Source organism: Electrona antarctica, assembly GCF_951216825.1.
Source record: "Electrona antarctica genome assembly, chromosome: 7".
Classification (NCBI taxonomy): domain Eukaryota; kingdom Metazoa; phylum Chordata; class Actinopteri; order Myctophiformes; family Myctophidae; genus Electrona; species Electrona antarctica.
In genome coordinates this window covers 46,189,410-46,211,988 of record NC_136812.1, presented here as the reverse complement: position 1 = coordinate 46,211,988, position 22,579 = coordinate 46,189,410, and the positions used below count along the sequence as shown (strand labels likewise).

Sequence of the window (22,579 nt, the reverse complement as noted above, 5' to 3'; positions counted from 1 at the left end):
GTTATAAGGAGTTATATCTGTTTCTCTGCAGCAGTGGTTCACTTTCCCATGTCAAGGCCCCCCAAATTGATATTTATTCGGCCCACAGACCCCCATCTGAAAGGATTTTGATTCCCCCCCATAAGAGACAATTTGTCAAGATTTGTAAACAAATGCTAGAAAATAATAGCTTGTTGATCACCTATTTCCAAATGGCTGAACTGGGGCTAAAATAGGGCTTAAATGTATAGACTTTAAACTGTTCCTCATTGTGCTGGAGAGTCGGGACCCCCTGGAACCCCCTCAAGAACCTATAACCCCCCCCAAGACGCAACTTTGAGGTTGAGAACCACTGCTCTGCAGCATGGCTGAGCTGTTTCAGTATACTGGTTGTTCATAATTCAGTCGAGTACGTGCGTTCTCAGTCGGTTCCCTGCCTTGCGGTCCACTCCCGCATTTAATTTTCATCAGCTGTGGAAAAAGACCTTGCCGTTACTATAGCAACTGCAGCAGCAGTGAGTGAGGAACCACCAATCGATTCATCTTTCCGAGCTGGTATCTCTGCTGTCTACAGCTCTCTGGGAACATCCCCTCTCTCTGCCTCATCAAAGGCACATGCTAGAGATGTGTGTGTGTGTGTGTGTGTGTGTGTGTGTGTGTGTGTGTGTGTGTGTGTGTGTGTGTGTGTGTGTGTGTGTGTGTGTGTGTGTGTGTGTGTGTGTGTGTGTGTGTGTGTGTGTGTGTGTGTGTGTGTGTGTGTGTGTGTGTGTGTGTGTGTGTGTGTGTGCGCGAGAGAGAGAGAGAGAGAGAGAGACTGCAGGTGTGGTGTGAGTGCCTGCTTCAGAAAATAATTGTGGGTGTGAATACAGTGGAGTGTGTTTCACCCCAGGCAAGACTGTTGAGCACATTTCTCAAGAATAACTCAGAAGTGTTTGATTTCCATCTTTCTTTGTCTACAGTTTGGTGAAGATGGAAACATACGATACTGTGGATGGAGCATCATGTGTCTTAAAGACTAAACAAATCTCCAATGGCCTACAGATCTGTGCTCCTCTGCTTGCAGGTCAATACCAACAACAGTATATGTGGGTTGTGTGAGATGGTCTGAATTGTATATCTTATGTTGTCCTTTGAGATAACATTTTCCGCAGTCCCGCACCCGAAAAGGAGGGAAGATTGTTATCGCATATCTATGGATGCGGAGCTTCATAGCAGCTTCTTCAAAAGACACAACACTGAGTGACTGAAGGCACGGGCACAGTAGAACAAATGCAGATAAACGATTAATTAGTCACTGTCTGAGTTTTTGAGTGGTGTAAACCACTCCTACAACTGGCTTTTGTGTGCATAAAAAAATGACCATGGTTGCTATGTTCAAAATAATTTCTGACGTAATTAAATCACACCCGGGTGAACTGGATGACCGTAGCAACCGTGGTCATTTTCTCTGCACAAAAAAAGCCAGTTGTGAAATCACATCCGGGTGTGATACATACATTTATCAAAAATGATAGCTTTTTTTACTTAACATATTTTGTGTGATTTCATTACGTCAGACATTACGTCAGACCACAGCTGATCATGCTATATAAAACCTTACACCACTCAGTTCACACGGGTGTGATTTTTTTGATGTACAGCTTGTCTGGAGACAGACTGGAGACTGCTGCCAGAGACTGGTGTAATCTGGTACACATCTCAAAGTATTCAGAGCAGTATATAGACTAAGATCTGGGGATGAAGAATCAAGGTTTTTGAGTGGTGTAAACCACTCCTACAACTGGCTTTTGTGTGCATAAAAAAATGACCATGGTTGCTATGTTCAAAATAATTTCTGACGTAATTAAATCACACCCGGGTGAACTGGATGACCGTAGCAACCGTGGTCATTTTCTCTGCGCAAAAAAAGCCAGTTGTGAAATCACATCCAGGTGTGATACATACATTTATCAAAAATGATAGCTTTTTTTACTTAACATATTTTGTGTGATTTCATTACGTCAGACATTACGTCAGACCACAGCTGATCATGCTATATAAAACCTTACACCACTCAGTTCACACGGGTGTGATTTTTATTGTTACATCTCATATACAAGTACACAAGTGTACAATTATTTGTGCAATATACATGTATGTATACATGTATATTGCACAAATAATTGTACACAGTGTGTGTGTGTGTGTGTGTGTGTGTGTGTGTGTGTGTGTGTGTGTGTGTGTGTGTGTGTGTGTGCGTGTCTTTCTTCTTGTCTGTTTTTCTTTCTCACTCTGTTTTTCTGCCACCCTGACATCACTTGTTCTGTCTCTGTCTCACACTCTCTCTCTTCTCTCTCCCCGTCTTCCTCTCTCACTCCCTCACTCTTTTTCACTATTCTGTGTCCCTCTCTCGCTCTCGCTCTCGCTCTCTCCCTCTCCCTCTCCCTCTCCCTCTCCCTCTCCCTCTCTCCCTCTCCCTCCTCTCATGATGTATTTTTGGGGTCATCCTGCCATTACATTCAGTCCTGATTGAAAATACAGTACATGCAGAATCTGCTGGTGAGCCAATGTATTTCGGGTCATTACAGCACAGGGTAGAAGACTTTTATAATACAATCTGTTTCTTGGCTTCAGCAAAATATATATATACTTTGTGTCTGCACACGGAATTACACTGTCTGCTTTATTTACATCTGATGCTCCAGCTGCCACAAAAGCTGTAAAGCACGTTGTCATCTCTGCTATTACACAAGTGATACATAAGTTGATTTACATTGCATGCATTGGTCTCTGTGACATTTGGCCTTTTCGAAACATCAAGAAATAAACAAGAACAAAGTATTACAATCCTTGTGGCGTGCCTCTACTTTTACCAGACACACAAGTCCATCCTTAGAGCCCTGAAAAGCTATAATAAAGTTACATTTAACAAAGAACCATAATTAGCTAGCTATAAATTGCCCTTAAAACAGAAAACAAGTGGTAGCCTACATTTTTTGAATAATGGTGGTGCTGTGCAGCCGTAGGACTATAGCAGAGGCCATAGAGTGAACAAGATCAGAGGGTTTATCCTACAAGGAATTACTCAGAAATTCTGAAATCAATCCCTAAAACAGTCGGATATTAACCCATTTAGGCCTGACGTAGAAATCAAAATAGCAGACCTACAAGTTCAAGCTTGTAGATCTGCTATTTTTCAATAGCTAAAGTATAACAGAATGCTTGAAACACCAAAAGGGGTTCCCGCCCAAAATGGGTTAACTAGAAATTATTAGATATGGTATACGATTTTTCATTTGATTTAATTTTGTAACAGCTATTCTGATTGGATATGACTATGTAACAACAATTCTGATTAGATGGTGATTCAGCAATCAATATAGTTTTGAGAATGGCGTGACCAAACAATGACAAGGATGAAAATAGTTCTTACTGTACAGTACAGTAGTGTTTGAAACCAGCCCCAAGTGGATAAGTATCCCAGAAGCCTGAGTGCAGAACAATTAAGAGTCTAACCAGAGGCTTTTACAGCAGTAAGCTTGTGGTGAACCGCGATTTTTTTTTCTTTTTTCCCAGAAATGTGGGCGTGAGTGTGTTTCTTCTTTTGGCTCAGGGAGGTTGCAAATTTGCAATACAAGTCCAATTTTAGCTCCAGGAATATGAATGAGTTGTTGGAATAGAGCACCATACAAGCTGTTCCACATCCACGGCTTTGAAAACAATGGCATTTTCAACTCCTACTTGTGAAGTCGTATGTTTGCCATTCTTGCTGTGCTGACAACTTTTTTTGGTCAGCGTTTTTTTAATCAATATTATGAATTATGGCATCAAGGATGCTCTTCTAAGCTAATAATATGCAGCAAATAAAGATAATCATTATTTTGTTTACACAGGGGAAGCCCATTGAATTCTGGGCACCATAACACATAGTAGATATCTGATATCACCAGACAATGAAATCTATAATGGATGACATGTTTGAAGACAATCCGTCAATAGTGCCTGTGGATTAATTCATCCTCACTGCTGTATCTGCCGCTTGTTGTTGACAATATCGGACTATTTCACACTTCCTTCACTGGGGAACAACAACCCTTTATTCCCAATTCCCCATGTCAGCCAATCCTGAAGGCTCACACCAACAAAGCACAAAGCCTTGATGGAACTGGCCTAAGATTTAGACTCTCGTAGATGTATATTTTATCGATTTTGACAGGTTGAAAATGTCAAAATCGATAAAATACACATACAAGAGTCTAAATCTTAGGCTATATGATTGAACATGGAAAGCATTCGCCCTGTTGTTGTGAGAACACTTGTTCTCAACGTGGGGCCTGGGGACCCCAAGGGGTCTTTGAGAGGGATTCAGGGCATCCCCATCCTAAATGAGTAAAATGGTAACACATTTGGAATGGGCCTGCAACTTCTTAAATGAACACTGATCTTACAGTGCACACTGGATTCCCACAGATATAATAATAATAACAGTAGCCTAATACTACCAAATTGAGGTCCACAATGCATAATTGCATATAAGCATTAACCCCAATGGAAACAAGCAACAGGCTTTCTTGAGATCGTTTTAGCAGACCTTGTATCGTAGTGTAAGTGTACTTCCCTGTGCTTTTCTATGCAAACTGAAAGTAAAGTATCAATCAATCAATACAGACAGACATAAATGCCATGCATATGACTCACTGGCTGAATGAAGGTTAGATGAGATCTATATGTCAAATTCAAATCCATATCCATGAACAGTCTGACTTTTAGAGTCAGACCATACAAACCATGATTGAAACCTTTATTTATTCTCGAAAAGAGCATTGAGGTTCCACCTCATTTGCAATGCTGACGAGATCACATATATAAAAACAATTGATAATTATAATAATTATAACGATAAGCTCCATTGAGGGGACTGTGTGAATTCAATTGATGAAAGTCTTCATGCAGTCAGCGTCTCCCTCACGTGATTTGAGCTCTTTGCCTCTTTCTAAATATGACACATCCAGTGCGTTGGACAGAAGATGAGGTCATCCGGGACAATTCTTTCACACAGACTTGTTTACATCAGCCACGCAGGTCCCACGCATCCGTCATGTCATGGATGGAGGAGAGCGTGAGGAACGTGCACAACATACCGAGGATCAAGGACCCTCCCTGGGGGACATATAGAATAATGCATCTCCTCCCTGGGGAGATACGGGCTAATTGGCAGATGGCACTCAACAGCTCAGCTGATGAGTGCCAAAAAACAGTGCTGTGCAATTCTCAGTCAGTCAGTCTTGTCTTGTTCGTGCAATCCGGGACAATATTTTAATGAATAAAACATTATTTTATACTAGCCTTGGATCAAGACTAAATGTATTTGATCGATTTTGACATTTTGCAGATAGATATGAAAGTCTAGTCAGACTCGATAAAAATAAATCTATGATATAATTGATCCAAGGCTAGGTGAAGTCAATGAGATATATATAACTACGTACATGATACATCTGCAGTGGTTGGGTTGGAGGAGGTGGTCTCCTAGCTCCTTTCGGAACCCTACGTTAAAGTTTCTGACATTTTGATGACTTGGTAGGTCCAAAGGAGCTCAACCCGGGGGGTCCGGAGACGGGCTAGTGGTCTCCCTGCCTATACTCCATTGAGAAATGTAGAGCCTGTATGTCGGGACAGCTGTTGACAAGTACTGTACCCCTGCCCTGAGCTCATGTACGCCTATAACATCGCCATTGACAAACATGAGCCCATTCATGTATGCTTGATGCTGTTCGCAGGAAACGGTCTGCTATACTGTATGTAAATGCACACACAGTGACATATCATATTGTACTACACTACAGTAACAGTACATACCTGTCCCATAGGCTTTGGCCACCAACCATGTGAGGTTGCAACATATCTTGGCTCGTGAGAAGTCGTAGTGATCGAATGACTTTATTGCCGGGGCGATAAGGCTCCTTTTAATATCCTTGAGGTCCTGGACTTCACCCATGATTTCACTCTCTGAAGATGATGATGATGTCCGTCTCCTCCGACAGGGCTCAAGAAAGCGGTGACATATCCCCACTAATGGGATGTAATGGAAAAAAGGACTTAATATCTTTGTTGGGTGTAGAATAGATGCGGCGTCTTATTATTTATCCTATAAATAAACGGCGGACTCTCTTTCTTTCATGTCTCCACAATGAATCCCAGGTCCTGCTGGTGTTTTCCATCCATTCCGCGCTGCCTAACCAGTTGAAGAAGAAACGGATCTTCTCTGCTGGATCTCAGAGGGTATAAAAACGCATCTTCTTCTCAACCGCTGCTGCTGGAATGTAAATAAACATATTTCCATTGTTGTCTTTCGGTTCCTCTGGCGCAAAGTGTGTCCCTTTTTAAGTTCACATGGTCTAACGGTGTAGTGTGTGTGTGTTGTGATTCTGTTGTTCAGATTCAATCTGTGCTGTGTGTGTGTTCCTCTGCAGGCTGCCTGCCGCACTGTGGCTCTCAAAGCCCAGTATTAGTGTCTGTGCGCATGCGCAGACTCCTACGCTGTAAACAGGATTGTAATGACCACGTGGCTACCAGAGGTGTCGCCAAAAGCAATACTCTGAGATGGTGCGCAACAACATGGAACCAAATGGACCAGCTTGCATGTTTAGAACATTTACCAAATGAAAAAGCATTTCTCGTATTTCAATTGACTTTTCTTATTTGCCATTTCATTTGAATTTTGGCAGCTGCTTCCATATCAATGTACATTGTGTGTGCTTTATTTTAGAGTCACTGACGCATCCCTCGGGAAAATTCTACTTTAATATACAATAACAATTCCTTTTATTATGCCTGTGAAACTCAAACTAGATTGTGTTCACGTGTTTAAAAATGAAAAGATGAAAAAAAAAATAGAAGAAAAAATAATAATAAATAAACGGGACAACCACGTCGCGGGACGCGAGATTCTTTTTCGGTAAATAACAAATGAGCCAGTTTATCATACGAATTACAATATATGACTACAATACCCATCGGCATCAAGTACTACGTCATCAACGTGCGCTGGACCGGTGCTTGTTGTTTGTTTTGATGAACGTCTGGAAGGAAAATTAGAAGAAAGCAGCTGAATATAATGTCGTGTGTTATATTGTTGCGTTAATTGATCTTGCACTGCATTCCAGAAACTATCCGGTAGGTTTACATTACAACATTTGACAGCCGCGAACTTCGCCCTAAACATTCTAACTGCGTGATTTCTACAGTAGCTAAAATGTAATAATAATAATAACACTGTCATTGATCTCTGTCTGTGCTAACAGAACACCATGTTTATGCCGAGAGCCCTGAAAGTGAAGAGACCCGCCGAGGTCCCAGCACAACGTCCTACTATAAAGAAGGTCAAGGTGGGTCCTCCTCCAGGAGAGAGGGAGACCCCCGTCCAAAGCTCCACTGGAGCCCCTCTGGACCACGAGGAAGATCTGGACCACGAGGAAGAGCGCACAGATGTGAACCTGACAACAGAACAGACAGCAGCAGCACCACCACCTGTTACAGACAGTGGTGGACAAAGTATTTGCATATTTTATTTGTTACTGTGGACGACACCATGATAAAGCATTACACTTTAGTTACACTTTTGAGTTACACTATTGAGTTGTGCTTGAAATGTACTGTAATTCTCCAATCTGTTAATACATCTTTCAATCAATCAATCAAACTTGTTTACAACACCACCACCATTTTTAATTCATTCAGAACCACCACAATGTAGAAAAATAATACCAGTATTCACATTAAAAATCACACCTGTGTGAACTGAGTGGTGCAACTACACATTTATTGTTATAGTTACTGTACATTAGAACCAGGAAAGCATCTGTGTCATAAGTACTCTCCGCAAACAAATGATATAAGGTATTTGTATCTATTCCTCTACATGTCCCTAAGGTATTTCTATGTCATTCAGGGTCTTTTGATTTTTCCATATCGTCTTCTAAAGTGAAATATCTCCAATCTGATCTTTTGCCACTATGCCATCTGTTGAGGAATAACTATAAAGATTGATTATATAGAGATTGATTCACTCTGACGTGATATCTGTGATGTCAGTGACGTCACATACTAACCATAGCAACCATGCTCGTTTTTTTGGTTGCTAACCATAGCAACCATGCTCGTTTTTTCGGTACGAACAAACACGGGTACACGGGTACAAAGCCAGTTGTTGGAGTGGTTTGCACCACTCAAAAAAAAAAAAAAAGTTGGGGTGGCAGTGGGTCAGGAGTTAGAGTGGCTGTCCTTGGAATCCGAAGGTTTCAGGTTCGATTCCCTCCCTCCCTAACTGCAGAGCAACCCTAACTGCTCCCGATGAGCAGGTTGGTACCTTGCCTTGCATAGTTTACTCCACCATCGGTGTGTGTCTGTGTGAATGGGTGAATGTGAAGTAGGCTACATTGTAATGTAAAGTGCTTCGAATAAAATATAAATGCAGTCCACTCCATTTACCATTTACTGTAAAAAAAAGTATTGGCATCAACATGTATTTAAAGTAGCAAAAGTACACATTATGCAGAATGTCCCATTTCACAAGTGTTCAAAATGTAAACAAATGTATATAAATATATAAATGTAGATCGGCTATTTTCAAATGGTGGTTAATGTATGTTTTGTAATAATAATAATCAAAATCTACAAAGTAACTAGTAACAAAGGTTTTCAAATAATTGTAGCGGAGCAAAAAGTACAATATTACAATACATTTTAAAATACTTCATTAAAGTAAAACAATCCTCAAATGTGTACTTAAGTGCACTACTTGAGGACATGTACTTAGTTACTTTCCACCACTGGTTACAGACACAGCATCTGTGAAAGAGAGCCCACCATGTGAGGACGGTGAAAGGGGTTCGTCGTCAGATGACAGTGAGGAGGATGAAGATGACGACGACGATGAGGAGGAGGAGGAACCGGTCAAGTCGTTCAGGAAGAGCCAGAGGTGGCCCCAGCCCGGGGAGCCGGCGTGCGTGATGTGCGGCCGCTACGGGGAGTACATCTGTGACAGCACGGACAACGACGTGTGCAGCCTGGAGTGCAAGGCCAAGCACCTGGCCCAGATGGGGCTGGGGACCGGGGCGGACGCGTTTGACCGCAAACACAGAACGGAGCACGACAGGTAGGGATCATGAGACGATAATGTATCGCAGAGATTTTAATTTAATGTTAAATTGTCCTCCGTTATGATTTGGATTTGGTTCAGCTGCAAATTCAGTATCCCTTATACTAAAACAGACCAGTAAAGAGTGCATTTGATTCGCAAAATTAGCAGATCTCCAATCTCACAAGCTTGTAGATCGTACATTTTTTGCGAAAAGCATCCCCAGAATAGGGATGCTGGGGATTCAAGTGCTTAACAACAGTGACATTTTAAGTTTTAAGCATATTTAGATTATCACGATAATATCGTTAATCTCTTATTATTTTTGGCCACAATAATCGTGACGTGTCATTGTCATATCGTTCCATCCCTAATGACAGGACTGCAGAACCATCCGTGGACCCAGACCCCGGCGGCGGCTCCTCGTCTGACACCCTTCAAACCGCCGTCTACTCCTACAGAGAGGACCCCTTCATCTCCGGGCTGACGGAGTCTCAGGTGCAGCGAGTGAAGCAGGAGCTGGGCATCTCCACCCAGGGCACGGACGTGAGCAGACCCATCGTGGAGTTTCAGCACTGCGGCTTCCCCGACACGCTGGCCGGCAACCTGAAGAAGGCGGGCTACGAGGCCCCGACGCCCGTCCAGATGCAGATGGTGCCGGTGGGTCTGTCGGGCCGGGACGTGATCGCCAGCGCCGAGACGGGGTCGGGGAAGACCGTGGCCTTTCTGCTGCCGGTGTTGCTGAGGGCACTGGAGGTACAGGATTATATAATGATATTATTGTTACAGACCTTTTACTGTTCTTACACCTTTGACCAGGACAGGTTTGCCACTTATTATAGTAATGACCTTTTGCCTTACCGTTACATAATGTCTGTCCTGAATAACCCCACAGGGATCAATAAAGTTCCTGTCTTATCAATATCTTATCTTCTAAATCAATGCATGGGAACCGTTCTTGGCCACAGTGGAGGAGAAGAGTTTTATTCATTCATTTCAGTCTCAAATGTTGCTAATCCCCCTTATTAAATCTTATCTTATATTATCTTATTAAAATGAATCAGTCACTTTGAATAGTAAAAAGAGCAGGCTTGTTTAATTTCTTCACGATCATTAGACTGCATTTCTCATCAGTATTGGTGCTGGTTTGAGAAAATAAATTCAAATAATGCACTCATCCTTGGGGATGTGAAATTCAGAATAATACTAAGAAATGAAGAAAACATAAATATAAATGCCTAGAGATGGGCTTGAACCTAAATACTTTAATCGTGTTTGTTGTTAGAGCAGTATTCTCTCAGTCTCTTGACACCTCGCACATTTGTGGAGAAAGTAAAGTTGGTGGAAATCAATTCAATTTGATCCTCTAGTCTAGTCCAGCTGCAGCTGCCCCCCCCCCCCCCCCCCCCATGGAAAAACAACAATGATGAATTCATAAGGAGAGGTCTATTTTTAGCTTTTGTAATCTGTGCAACCTCAAATTTCAACAAACAATTTAAAAATAAACTTTTTGTTGGAAGTACTAAAACTTAAACAATCGTGGAACTGCATGAAATGTTTTGATTTACTTGCTTGTGAAGTTCAAGTTTGTAACAGAAATAGGCTGTGGGCTACTTTCAGTCTTGCTTTGTATTTTTTGTACTTTATCTCGTACCATAATGAATCTTAAATATTCACATCTTAAGCTGTCTAATTATCAATTAGGCAAACTAGTCTAGTGTTGTGTGTCTTATTGTTTTATTACCGGTATATGTAGTTATTAGTATTTCTCCTGGGAAGAGCAGAGAACATGTGTTTGTAATATGTTTATCCAGAAATGATGTATACGGTAGAAATGGGTGTGATTCTCAACATTAAGTGCAGCTCCTGCTCGCTGTTCTCCATACAGAGTCCAGTAAGCACAGCGGGTCGCCCTGTGGCGCTGATTCTGACCCCCACCAGGGAGCTGGCCATCCAGATAGAAAGGCAGGCCAAGGAGCTGGTGGTGGGCGTGCCCAACATGAGGACAGCCCTGCTGGTGGGGGGCATGCCCCTGCCCCCTCAACTTCACCGGCTCAAACGCACCATCAACGTACGGTCACTCATTCTGCCCTAACACTGACTTTTTTTGTCTCTTTTATTGGTTATTAACTTATGACTACAGAAGCGTGTGTGTGTGTGGCTCCATACTGGCAATTTGCAATACTAAACCATTTAATTTCATTTAGAACTCAAGCTGTAGTTAAAAAATCACACCCGTGTGAAGTGAGGGCCGCTAATATATTAAAATCTAACTCATGTTGATTAGGTGATGTAATGGTGATGTAAAACAAAAGGTGCCAACACAAACATTAAACGCCATTAACAATAAAGAGGAAATATGACGTAATGAGGCACATGATGTAAATTTTCCCTTAATTGCCAATGGTTTTTACAAAACAAACATTGAACTAAAGACAAACATTAAACCTGTGTATAGGAGGGGCTCAAAAATAGAACGGCTGCTAATGTAATGAAAAGGTTGGCGAAAGGGCCTTTCTGTGTGGAGTTTGCATGTTCTCCTTGTGTCCCCTAGGGTAGGCAGGTACCCTCACAAAAAAACATGCAGTAATCTTGGAATCTAAACTACATACCCCTGGCCAGCCTGATGGAGGGGAAAAGAACTGGTCAGAATAACGTGTTCCTTCCACGCGCTATGTCCGGCCAGGGAAATTCTCCCCTGTCAGGTGAAAAGAAGCAGCTTGGACTCCTCATGCATATAAGGAAGCATGAGGTCAGTCCGCTGCCCCCCCTAGGTTGGCAGAGGAAGTGTAGCGCCCAGGATTACATTAGATAATTGACACTGGGTGAAAAAAATGGGTTGCAAAATCGTGGGATAAAAATGTAGTAAAAAAAAAAAGATGGAAAAAGTACAATAGAATTAGTTTATCAAATTAAAGATGGGACATTTTAAGTTCAAATCTGGCAGCCTAAACAAACCGGATGACGAGGATTTCACTGTTCCGTCCTTTTTGTCATCATCCTCTGGTTAACCTTTGAAGTCTCTCCCTTCCAGGTTGTCATAGCAACGCCTGGGCGGCTACTTGAGGTGCTGAAGCAGGGGGCGGTGCAGCTGGATGGAGTGAAGGTGGTGGTGGTTGATGAGGTATGGACATTATGTTAATTTCGTGATATCACACGTCATTATTGCAAATTAAATCCTAACAGGGTGAATGATGCAGGGCTAGATATCCTGGGAAGCCCAGAGAAATGTATGTGTATAGGCAGGGGTTCTTGCCATCAGTCATTCTGACCGATACCAGGCCTGTTATGTGGCCTCTTCCAGGTCCCTTGTTCCGCTCTGGGGCCCCTAAATCGTTCAGGGTCCCTGGTTTTTGAGGGGCGCTAGCCTTCTCTTCTGATGTGGGAAAAAATGCAGGCGAGCAGTTTTGGGGTGAGCCTTCCAGTTACCCTTAGTGGTACATTCAGTATAAAATAGATCAAATAAACACCATCAACAATAATTAATAGACAGGATACCACTGATATGGTTAACTGTACACCATTTTCTTTTCAGATGTTTTCCATGAGCATTTCATCATCTTACTGTTCTATTCTATAGAGCGTCGCAGTCCCGCCTCCTACCCTGGACCGGGAAATGAAACCCAATGCATTATTCTCATAGACATTTCTTAAAGTATTTATTTAAAGACGGTTACGCCGCGGACAAAGCCAACTCGAGTCGTGACAACTCATGACAACACAAACAATATTTTGGACCAAACAAATAATTACAAAGAAGAAAAACAACAAAAAAAGTGTTGTAACCTGCCGTTTTTTTCTTCTTTCTAATTATTAGTTTGGTCCAAAATATTGTTTGTGTTGTCATGAGTTGTCACGACTCGAGTTGGCTTTGTCCGCGGCGTAACCGTCTTTAAATAAATACTTTAAGAAATGTCTATGAGAATAATGCATTGGGTTTCATTTCCTGGTCCAGGGCTAGGACAAATAAAGAGGATGGTGCACGGAGGTGCGGCCCACTCTCCTGCGGGAGGTTTGCACATGCTCAGTGTAAACAGGAACTGCGATGATGGAGTGTTCCAGCAGATGTGCTAGATAGAAAGCTCATAACTTTCATGTAAATAATGAGATCCAGAACAGTTGAGAATTAAACAGCAGTCATCCTTCCCTTTTCAAATGTTTTATATCATCCAGAGCACTTGAATGAACAGTATCCATGTTTCTTTGTCATTTCACAAAAATACAAGTTTGACACATGTACTAATTAAAGAACATGGAAAATCCACAAAAGAAAATATACAAAAACATTAACATTTAGTAAATGTACTTGTCCTTTATCTTTCAGTCTGTTATACACAACATTTTTTCCACAGTTATGAAATTGATATACTTTTTAAAATAAAAACAAAATCAACTGTACTATTCTCTTTTTTGTGATATCCTTTTTATTATTTCAGTTCAGGGTCAGCAACTTTCATGCACCTCTAGCACCTCTGCTGGAATACTCCATCATCGCAGTTCCTGTTTACACTGAGCATGTGCAAACCTCCCGCAGGAGAGTGGGCCGCACCTCCGTGCACCATCCTCTTTATTTGTCCTAGGTCCAGGGTAGGAGGCGGGACTGCGACGCTCTATTGTATGCAGTGTCACTGAGCAGCATGGGTAGGAGGGTTGAGGGTTTTGTTTCGCTTTTTGACTTTGTATTTTTTCTTTCCTCCTTTTTTGTTTTCTATAGAAGAAACATCTGACAAAAAAATTAAATAAACACCATCAACAATCAATACAAATAGACTATTAAAATCTGTACTTTGCATCATGCATCAAGTTAACCTCTTTGAATCTGGCATCCCTGTTTGGGGCTTGCCATTATAGTTGAAAATTGTCATGTAATGTTTTTTTTGTGTTGTCTTCCGCAGGCAGACACGATGTTGAAAATGGGATTCCAGCAGCAAGTTCTGGAGGTCCTGGAACATGTCCCTGAGGAACACCAGACTCTGCTGACATCGGCCACCATACCGAAGGGCACGGAGCACCTGGCTGCCCGCCTGACCCGTGACGCTGTGGGCATCACCATCGGGGAGAAGAACCAGCCCTGTGCCAACGTCAGGCAGATCCTGCTCTGGGTGGAAGAACCATCCAAGAAGAAGAAGCTGTTTGAGATCCTCAATGTATGTTACACACAGTGGTGTGTTCTACCATGTTTCACTATATTCACACTAGTATACCTAGGGCTGTCACCATAAAAATGTAGCTTGACGATTATTTTGCCATCCACATAATTGTGAGTAACGATTTGCATTCAACATTGGAACGTTACAATTTGTGTTTATTTTTGTCTTTTAGGCTTTGTAATCACAAATTGCACATAGGGCAGACATGACAAATAACTTAAATATACAAAGAAATCACTGACACATTTCATATAATATAAATATAATCTTTTCATTGACATTACACTATCAAACATCTTTCAAAACATCTTTTTAAAAAAAAACACTGGTTACATGCTACTCCAGTAAATACTTGGACACAGACCAGATGAAATGAAATGATTACTATATTTACCCAGGGTATCTGGGCTAAGCTCAAGAACTTGTTTCCAGCCAGGCCCTGCTCATAGAACATTTCATCGTAGTGGTTCAATGCCTTGTTCAAGGGCACTTCAGCGGTGGTAATTTTAACGTGTCGGACCGCTGATTCGAACTGGCGACCTTCCGGTATCAAGACCGCTCCGCAATCCGTTCGGCCACCGCTGCCACAATCATTAGAGCTTCATTAGATCATTAGAGCTTTGCCACCGTCTTTGAATACCTACTGTACATGCTTTGATCACAGTTATGAAACTGCCAAAAACAAACAAAGTCATTTATTCACCTTTCCAACAACAGTGTTTCACATTATATCTTTATGGGGTAGAGAGGCCGCTTGGGAAGCAGAAGGTCCCAGCAGGTTCGATGCCCGCCCCCAGAAATGTGTAAACTGTAACTGCTCCCTGGTGCACTCAAGTCTGACCACTTGGGCAGCAATCAGTTGAGTGAAGGTGAAACTGGAATTTCTCCCACGGGAACAAATGGGCCTAATTACTGTATAATCAAGAAACTGCCTAATATAATACAACCTTCTGTTCTGCTTATTTGCCACTGTGTGCAGTGTTACCGGAATGCCGACATCTTTACAAGTCACTAGACATGGCTGAATAATTGAGTCACTGTTGGCTAAAATGCATTGTGCGGTAAGAAAAGTCATGGAGGTCATTTCATTTGGAAATCAATCTCTATTTGGCTAGTGTTACCGGAATGCTGTGCTCTAGGCACCTTGCTGGGAGAAGATTTCACAGACTTCTCCTGTGTAGATTTTACCAGTTGGGAATGAAACTATTGACACCACAGTCACAAGCTTGGCTTGAGATTCAGTAGACTACTATTGCGGTCCATTGTGTAAAAGTAGTGCTCTTGTCAGCCACAGACCGTAATTAGCAACTATCCTTGACAAAATTCCAAGATTAGTTCTAACTTTGTGTTCTCCATCATTCTGTGGGGGTGGGGGTAGATGTCAGTTTGTTTTCAACCAATGGGAACACATTCAGTAAAAAGAAACAGATGTTTGTTTTCCTTTTTGATTTTGCCTCTGGCTGCACCAAGCCCCCAGTGAGGCTCTCCAACGTTGAGGCGTTCGGCCCTAGTGGTAAGAGCAGGGACTGCAGGCGGACCCGTGGAGTTATGACGAGGAAACCCCGTGCATCTGGGCTTTAACATTGAGCGCTCGTTTGCACTTCCGCATTTTGGACACCAAATTTTGGTGTCCTTTGTCCAAATCGAAAAAATGCGGAAGTAGACTGTTCTTCCAAAACGCCACTGAGCAACTTCCACTGAAATAAATAGCGGGGGGTGGGGCTATCACTCCGGTTCAGTCTCTATCCTTTTAATACTCTATGGGACACCACCTTTTTTGTGATGAGACAGGAACTCTGTTTGGCGCCTCCCCTTTCTAAGTCCACTTCCTCCCGGGGGTCTCCTGTGTTTATTCCTACTAACAACATTTCATGTTTATGGCAGTGAGTGGTGCTGACATATTCTGCTGTTAGTACTTAGCAGAATCTGTCTTGAGACATTTAGCTTTCGAATGGTAGATGTCTCATTTTGGAATGAAAGCCTGTCACTGTTTTGACAACATGGAATCTGTCCCATGAAGAAAGCCGACCGTTAATTTTGATTTGAATTTCAAACCGAGACTGGCTACTCGGTGAGCCTCGACATCCATCGCAACTGGGCCTGGAATTTAATCAACTGGCTGTGAGTGGAGGGAATTCCTGACGCGCCAAACACCAGCCTCTACTATACTGGACCATATTTAGACAGCCGTTACTGCAGCCCTAAACCCCCCCTACCCTCCCCTACCACCCTTGTCCAGAGGAAATGGGTGGGCCCTGAGCCATGGCCTCTGTCCAGGAAATCATCCAGCAACCGCTCGTACCATTTATACAGCACGGTGGAACAGGAAGGGCCTGTTTCATACACCCCAGTGGATAAATGACATTAGATCATATGTGTGAGTAACCAGAGCCGTTGTACCACATGGAGGGGACATGGGTATACGGAGAGTTTCACATTCTAAGCTTTCATTCGGACCAAAGGTTATGAAATTGGCCACAAGTCTGATTCTGAATCATAGACAAAACATGCAAACCTCTCACCCAGATCGGTGTAAAGAAATGTTTAAGGGAACATTCCGTCATCAATATATCCATCTATCACATACACATTGTAGACGATATTTCCATTAATGGCCTTTTTCTTTTCTTTTTTAATTGAAAAAGTCCCTAGACAATCATTGAGTCACTGTTGGCTAAAATGCATTGTGCGGTTAGAAAGGTCTCTGAGGTCATTTAATTTGGAAATCAATCTCTTCACCAGGGGCTATATTTGGCTAGACTTTTCAGATCATTACACACTTTAAAATGGGTTGAAATCGAGCACTAACACAACTGTCATGAAGTATATTCAGTTAATTGTGTTATATTATCTTTGTCAAGCAAGGTTAATGCTGTACTGAAATAAATGGAATACATGCAATGGCTTGTTCAAAATTAAAACGAACCACAATATGCCTTGGGAAATGATTAGCAGTAATTGTCAAGTATACCGTAAGTCAGAGTCAACGGTCTGAACTTGCCAGACCACTGGTATGGTCTAAAAAAAATTGGCCGTGGTGCCTCAATGGCTCATCATAAAAAAAAATCGCATGAATACCCCCGGGTGAGAATGTGGCTTTCAAGACGCGTGTTTTCTCCCTTCTCTGACCTTTCAGGACAGGAAGTTGTACCAGCCTCCGGTGGTGGTGTTTGTGGACTGCAAGCTGGGGGCAGACTTGCTGTGCGAGGCCGTCGCCAAGGTGATGGAGCTCAACGTCGTGGCCATCCACTCTGACAAGACTCAGTGGGAACGTAACCGCATCCTCAAGGTGAGGCCACCGGCAGCCATGACACGGGCCGTAAAACAACAGTAAAACAACAAGACAGGAACATGGCTCAAGTACAGCCAGCCAACCACATTACCCTGGCATCCACACTTTGAGTAGATTTTCAACTCTTTCCATTGTGAGCTTACATGGCAATTTATTTTTTCTTTCTTTGTCATACAGTACAATGTCATACTGCATATAGGGCGTATGCATATTAAGTGGTTAATGCAACATGTTAATGCAACATGTCACTAGTGTTTAATACAACATGTGTACATATCTCTACATATCTCTGCCACAATTATCTTTAGAATAATTACGCCTTACAGTATTGTACTTTGAAGCCATACAGTGCAATTTTATTTTTGTTTTGCATAGATTCATTCATTCAAGTTTTGTTTATTCTCGAAATTACACTGAGTAATCAAACTCATTTTCAGTGTCGTTGAGTAATACAATATCATATAGAAAAAAACATCACAATACATCAGGAAAATAAAAACAAAAGATATACATGTGAATTACATAGGTTTACAAATAAAAAGCTAAGACAAATTTCAAAACGACTCAAAGGTACCAATGTGGTCAGTTTCAATGTCGTTTGCAGGTCCTTCCATGTATTAGGGCCACAGAAGCCAAAAGCAGATCTACTGAGTTCAGAGCTAACTTTTGGTTAGATGATCCCAGTAGGAATTTGACATTTGTTGTGAGGACCATGTTTTGTCCAATGGGGTAGAAGACCTCTGCAGTCAGGCAGCTGTTGTGAATATTAATTTGTATTTCCATAAGTCATTTGTGGTATAAATACATAAAGGTACTTATATTTTGCACAAATAGTATTAGAGTGGCTGGTAGGTAGAGCGGCCGGATGGGAACCACAAGGTTTCCAGTTTGATCTCAGGCTACCCCAGAGTTAGTAGTGTCCTTGAGCAAGACTCTGAACCCCTAATTGCTCCCGCAGGTTGGTGCCTTGCATGGTTTCCTACGCCATCGGTGTATGAATGTGTGTGTGAATGTAATGCACAATCCATGTAAAAGCGCTTTGGATAAAAGCGCTACACATAAATGCACCATTTAATGTAAAAATGTCATTGTTAATTGTCTACAAACCATTTAGTGCTCTGAACATGTGGTATCTTGCTGTGCTTGTGTGCTCAGGGTCTTCTAGAGGGGGACTTTGAGGTGGTGGTCAGCACTGGGGTGCTGGGCAGAGGACTGGACCTGGTCAATGTTAAAGTGGTGGTCAACTTCGACATGCCTCCCAGTATGGACGAGTATGTTCACCAGGTAGGTTCTACCTCTGTAGGTGGTTTGCTAATCTGAGTTCCCAGAAGTTTTATTTTTCGCCACTAGTGGTTTGCTAATGTTGTGTCCAAGGCACGCTCAAAGGTCAACTCAACATCTCAAGGTACAGCTCTATTGTCTATTCTTAAACCCATTTTGACCTGAGATCAGATTCTAAAAATGTGTTCTACATCCTGACAGTTTTCTGAAAAAGCTATGTTTCTATGTCAGTGGTTCTTCGATTTTTCAAAAATAGCAGACCTACAAGCTGAGCTTGTATATCTGCTATTTTTCAATAGCTAAAGCATAACATAATGCTAACACCAAAAGGGGTTCCCGCCCAAAATGGGTTAATGGTTTATTATATTTACTAATGCCAAATAAAAAGTTCAAAATATTTTTTTGTTTATGGATTTTAATGTGCCTTTATATTGGAAATGATTGTGTACAAACTACTCTTATAGTAAACAATAAAATACCTTTTTTTTTGTATACTGCAAATCTGCAATAATAATGTGTGGTTGTCACATATATAATCCCAATGCATACCTGGACTCTCACACTGTTTGGGAACCACTATGCAATATTATCTTTCAGTCAGCAGCAGTGACTGTAAAAAACGTTTACAGTCAGAATCTCTTCAGTGACCAAATACAATTAGCATAGATGGAGCATACTGTATGTTGACATTTGTCACAGGGACATACTGTATATTGACCAATATTGAGTTGCACAGCCAGTGTTCAAGTTACACGATGACTTTCAGGAGAGCCCTGTTTCCCTGGGTTGGGAGCCTGGGGTGGTACAGTACTGTACACAGTACAGTGTTCTCACGCTTACGTACTGTAAGTTGCATCCCATGACCATTATGAACATTACCCACGCCACGGCTGTACAACGACATACAAATATAGTATGGGGTCCTGACTCCTTTTATTTTCTATACTAACCTTTCATCCTGGCGTCCCTATTATTATTTATTTTTCATTGTAGGCGAACATTTTCAAATGCATATACTTAAAATAAATGCCCAAACGTTCAAAAATATCGTATCTACAATTACACAACGTGTCACGTTCTGAGCTTTTAGATTGGCTACTAATGCTATTTGTAATAAAATAAATATGCAGGTATAGGACTTTAATTTTAAACATTCAGCTGGTCACTCTGCTACGGTGGTCGTCAAAGTGGGGTCCAGGGACCTTGAAGGAGTTCCCAAATGGATCTTTACACGTCTATAATCCTGAGAGTTATTGCCACCTTGACATTAAAAAAACATTTGAGAACCACGTGTAGGAGCCATAATGTGACAATTGTGACATAATGCCTAGTCTTGTGTTTTATTGGTGACGTAAGGCATGTCACTTTAATGGACAGACACTGCACTGGTAGTAGGTGGTGGGCGTGATCACTGGTGCTTTGGCACTGCCACGCTAAAAACTATCTTATTCACCTGCCGGGCACTATACTACTGTGGGAATTTGGACAGAGAGAGGGGTTGAGCGTGGGAGAGGACGTTTTCTGTTGACCGTCAAACGCAACTTTTAACACCGTAACATCCACGTTTAGGCAATAGTTAAGGCCTGGGAACTGTTGTACCTTTTAACGTGTGTTGTGGAGAATAAATGGTCAAACTATTTTCGTGTGCGTGTCATGTTTAACTCCTCGGCTGGCGACTTTATGAACAGCCGCAACACCACCACCACTGCTCCACTAACCTGTTGTGTACCCCCCCTCTCTCCAGATGGGGAGGGCAGGTCGCCTGGGTCATAGAGGTACGGCCATCACCTTCCTCAACGGCAACAACAAGCGCCTGTTCCTGGATGTAGTGAATAGAGTGAAGCCCACAGGCTCCATCTTGCCCCCGCAGCTCCTCAACTCGCCCCACCTCCACGAGCAGCAGAGGAGGGAGAAACAGAAAGCCAAACCGTGGGCCGATGACCCGCTGGTCACCCCCAACAACCTCATAGACATCATCAGGAAACACGACCGCCGCAAGAAATGACCACCATGTTGACTGTTTACTGGTCAGTGGTTCTCAACGTTTTTTTTCATGTCAAGGACCGCCAAATTGATGTGTTTTTGGCCGCGGACAACCATCTGAAAGGGAAGATTTATATTCACATTTTCCTTTTTTTTAAAAAAAATGTTCATAAAAAGCAGATGTACAAGCTTGCAGCTGGGCACGAAGTGACATGCTGTGAACTTGTAGATCTGCTATTTTTGAATCGCCAACATAGAAATGGTTACATTTGGGAGTCCTTGGCATGTAAATGTTAAAGATTACTGTATGTAAATGTTTAATTTGTGTTTGATTTGTTTTTATTAATAAATTATAAAAATATGACAGATGTATGTGTGTTTTAAACGACAGCAGTGGGCCCAAAGTGCTATGCAATCAACACAGATGACCAAACAAAAATCAGAACCATACAAAATGTAATACTCATAAATCACAATAAGCCTATACAAGTTGAGGCAATACAAATTTTAAGTTTAGAAATTGAATGAAAATGGATGTATTCTGCTGTGCCATTACTCTGATAGAATGCAAACTGTTGTAATGATGTTTTAGACAAAATGTTTGAGTTGAGTATCTATGGTTGAGTATTACAAGATAGCGTTGAGAGTGCTGCCACCTACTGCCTGTCCTATACATGCAAATCTACACACAATATATCTGAGAATTCAGTTACAGTAGGAATGGGATCATTTTAGACGAGCAGTGTTTGAAATGTATTTATTCAACCAAGAATATGTGTAATGTTTAAGTTCAAATGCATGAGACTGCAAGCTCTGTACAGTAGGTGGCGCCGCAGTGGCAGAATACAACTTGAAGCCAGTGTTGCCAGATTTTGTGAGAATCAACCAAGTGTAGGAAAACAAGACCAAAACAAAAGCTACTATAGGCCACATGAGCACTTAATTATTTGGCTATTTAAAAATAATAGCCAATCTACAATCAACAACACTTGATGTCTGGTAGGGGGCGGGGCTACCTCCATGGCACAAAACATTTTCAGATGGGGTTCCATCATCAATGACATGGAAATATTTGATAACCACTGGCTTAAATAAAAAATAAAAAAAAGCTGCAAGCAGCGACACAGGGGCCAAGGAATGCATGAAAATAAACCATAAAGCAAGCAGTTGATCACAATTTCAAAATAACAAAGGAAACTAAAATATAATTCAGACAATCGTGACAAAAGTCAGAGATGATTCATGTGTTCTGAGAGATGCTACTGACTTCATGATGTTCCTGAGGGACAATCATATAGCCAGCTTGCTGATTCTACTCAAACTATCATCTCAGATTAACCTCGGATAAGTCCAAAATCTCCAATAAAGGTGTTATTGTATGCGGGCTAAGTGATCATTTTATGCTATTATGTAGGCCTACCCGCAAAGGCTTGATAGCACATCAGTGAGCTGGATGCAATCCTACCTGGAGGGGAGAGAACAGATGGTGGAGGTGAACGGAACAATGCCCCCCTCCCAGTGAGATGTGGTGTTCCACAAGGAAGCATACTAGGGACTTACTGGGCCGTGCTGGTCTCGGACATGCAGGGATTCAAAAGGCCCTCAGCTCTGACCTCGGTATAATCTGCACCTGGGTGGGCTCACTGATAACAAACTTTCATTACACCTGGGAAAAACTGAATCCATTCTTTCCTGTGATAAAATGGCTACCAAAAAAGTCAACCAAAGAACAAGATTCTTGTACAGGATCTCCTCACTGGTCAGGAAAAATACCTC

General features: G+C 41.9%; 2 protein-coding genes across 2 annotated transcripts in view; one reads left to right on the top strand and one right to left on the bottom strand.

The window, feature by feature from the left end:
* Positions 1-6,371, bottom strand: part of camsap2a (calmodulin regulated spectrin-associated protein family, member 2a) — a 90,690-nt gene extending 84,319 nt beyond the window's left edge. Inside the window, exon 1 of the mRNA XM_079506332.1 lies at positions 5,818-6,371. Coding sequence (XP_079362458.1) covers positions 5,818-5,956 — 139 coding nt within the window. The 5' untranslated portion in view covers positions 5,957-6,371. The remainder of the gene's footprint in view (positions 1-5,817) is intronic.
* Positions 6,372-6,974: 603 nt separating this feature from the next.
* On the top strand, positions 6,975-21,161 carry LOC306926529 (putative ATP-dependent RNA helicase DDX59). Its single transcript, XM_079505880.1, has 10 exons — positions 6,975-7,134; positions 7,263-7,512; positions 8,800-9,115; positions 9,478-9,853; positions 10,986-11,168; positions 12,132-12,221; positions 13,993-14,244; positions 17,384-17,536; positions 18,695-18,823; positions 20,565-21,161. Exons 2-10 carry the CDS (start codon positions 7,269-7,271, stop codon positions 20,823-20,825), a joined length of 2,004 nt encoding a protein of 667 aa, XP_079362006.1. The 5' UTR covers positions 6,975-7,134; positions 7,263-7,268; the 3' UTR covers positions 20,826-21,161.
* The last annotated feature ends 1,418 nt before the right edge of the window (positions 21,162-22,579 follow it).

What these genes read in the sequence shown, in the direction of transcription:
- LOC306926529 (XM_079505880.1), top strand. Translation starts at nt 7,269, where the DNA reads ATGTTTATGCCGAGAGCCCTGAAAGTGAAGAGACCCGCCGAGGTCCCA. An exon ending in TACAGACAGTGGTGGACAAA is followed by an intron (nt 7,513 to 8,799) that starts GTATTTGCATAT and finishes CACTGGTTACAG; the next exon opens with ACACAGCATCTGTGAAAGAG. An exon ending in TGTTGCTGAGGGCACTGGAG is followed by an intron (nt 9,854 to 10,985) that starts GTACAGGATTAT and finishes TTCTCCATACAG; the next exon opens with AGTCCAGTAAGCACAGCGGG.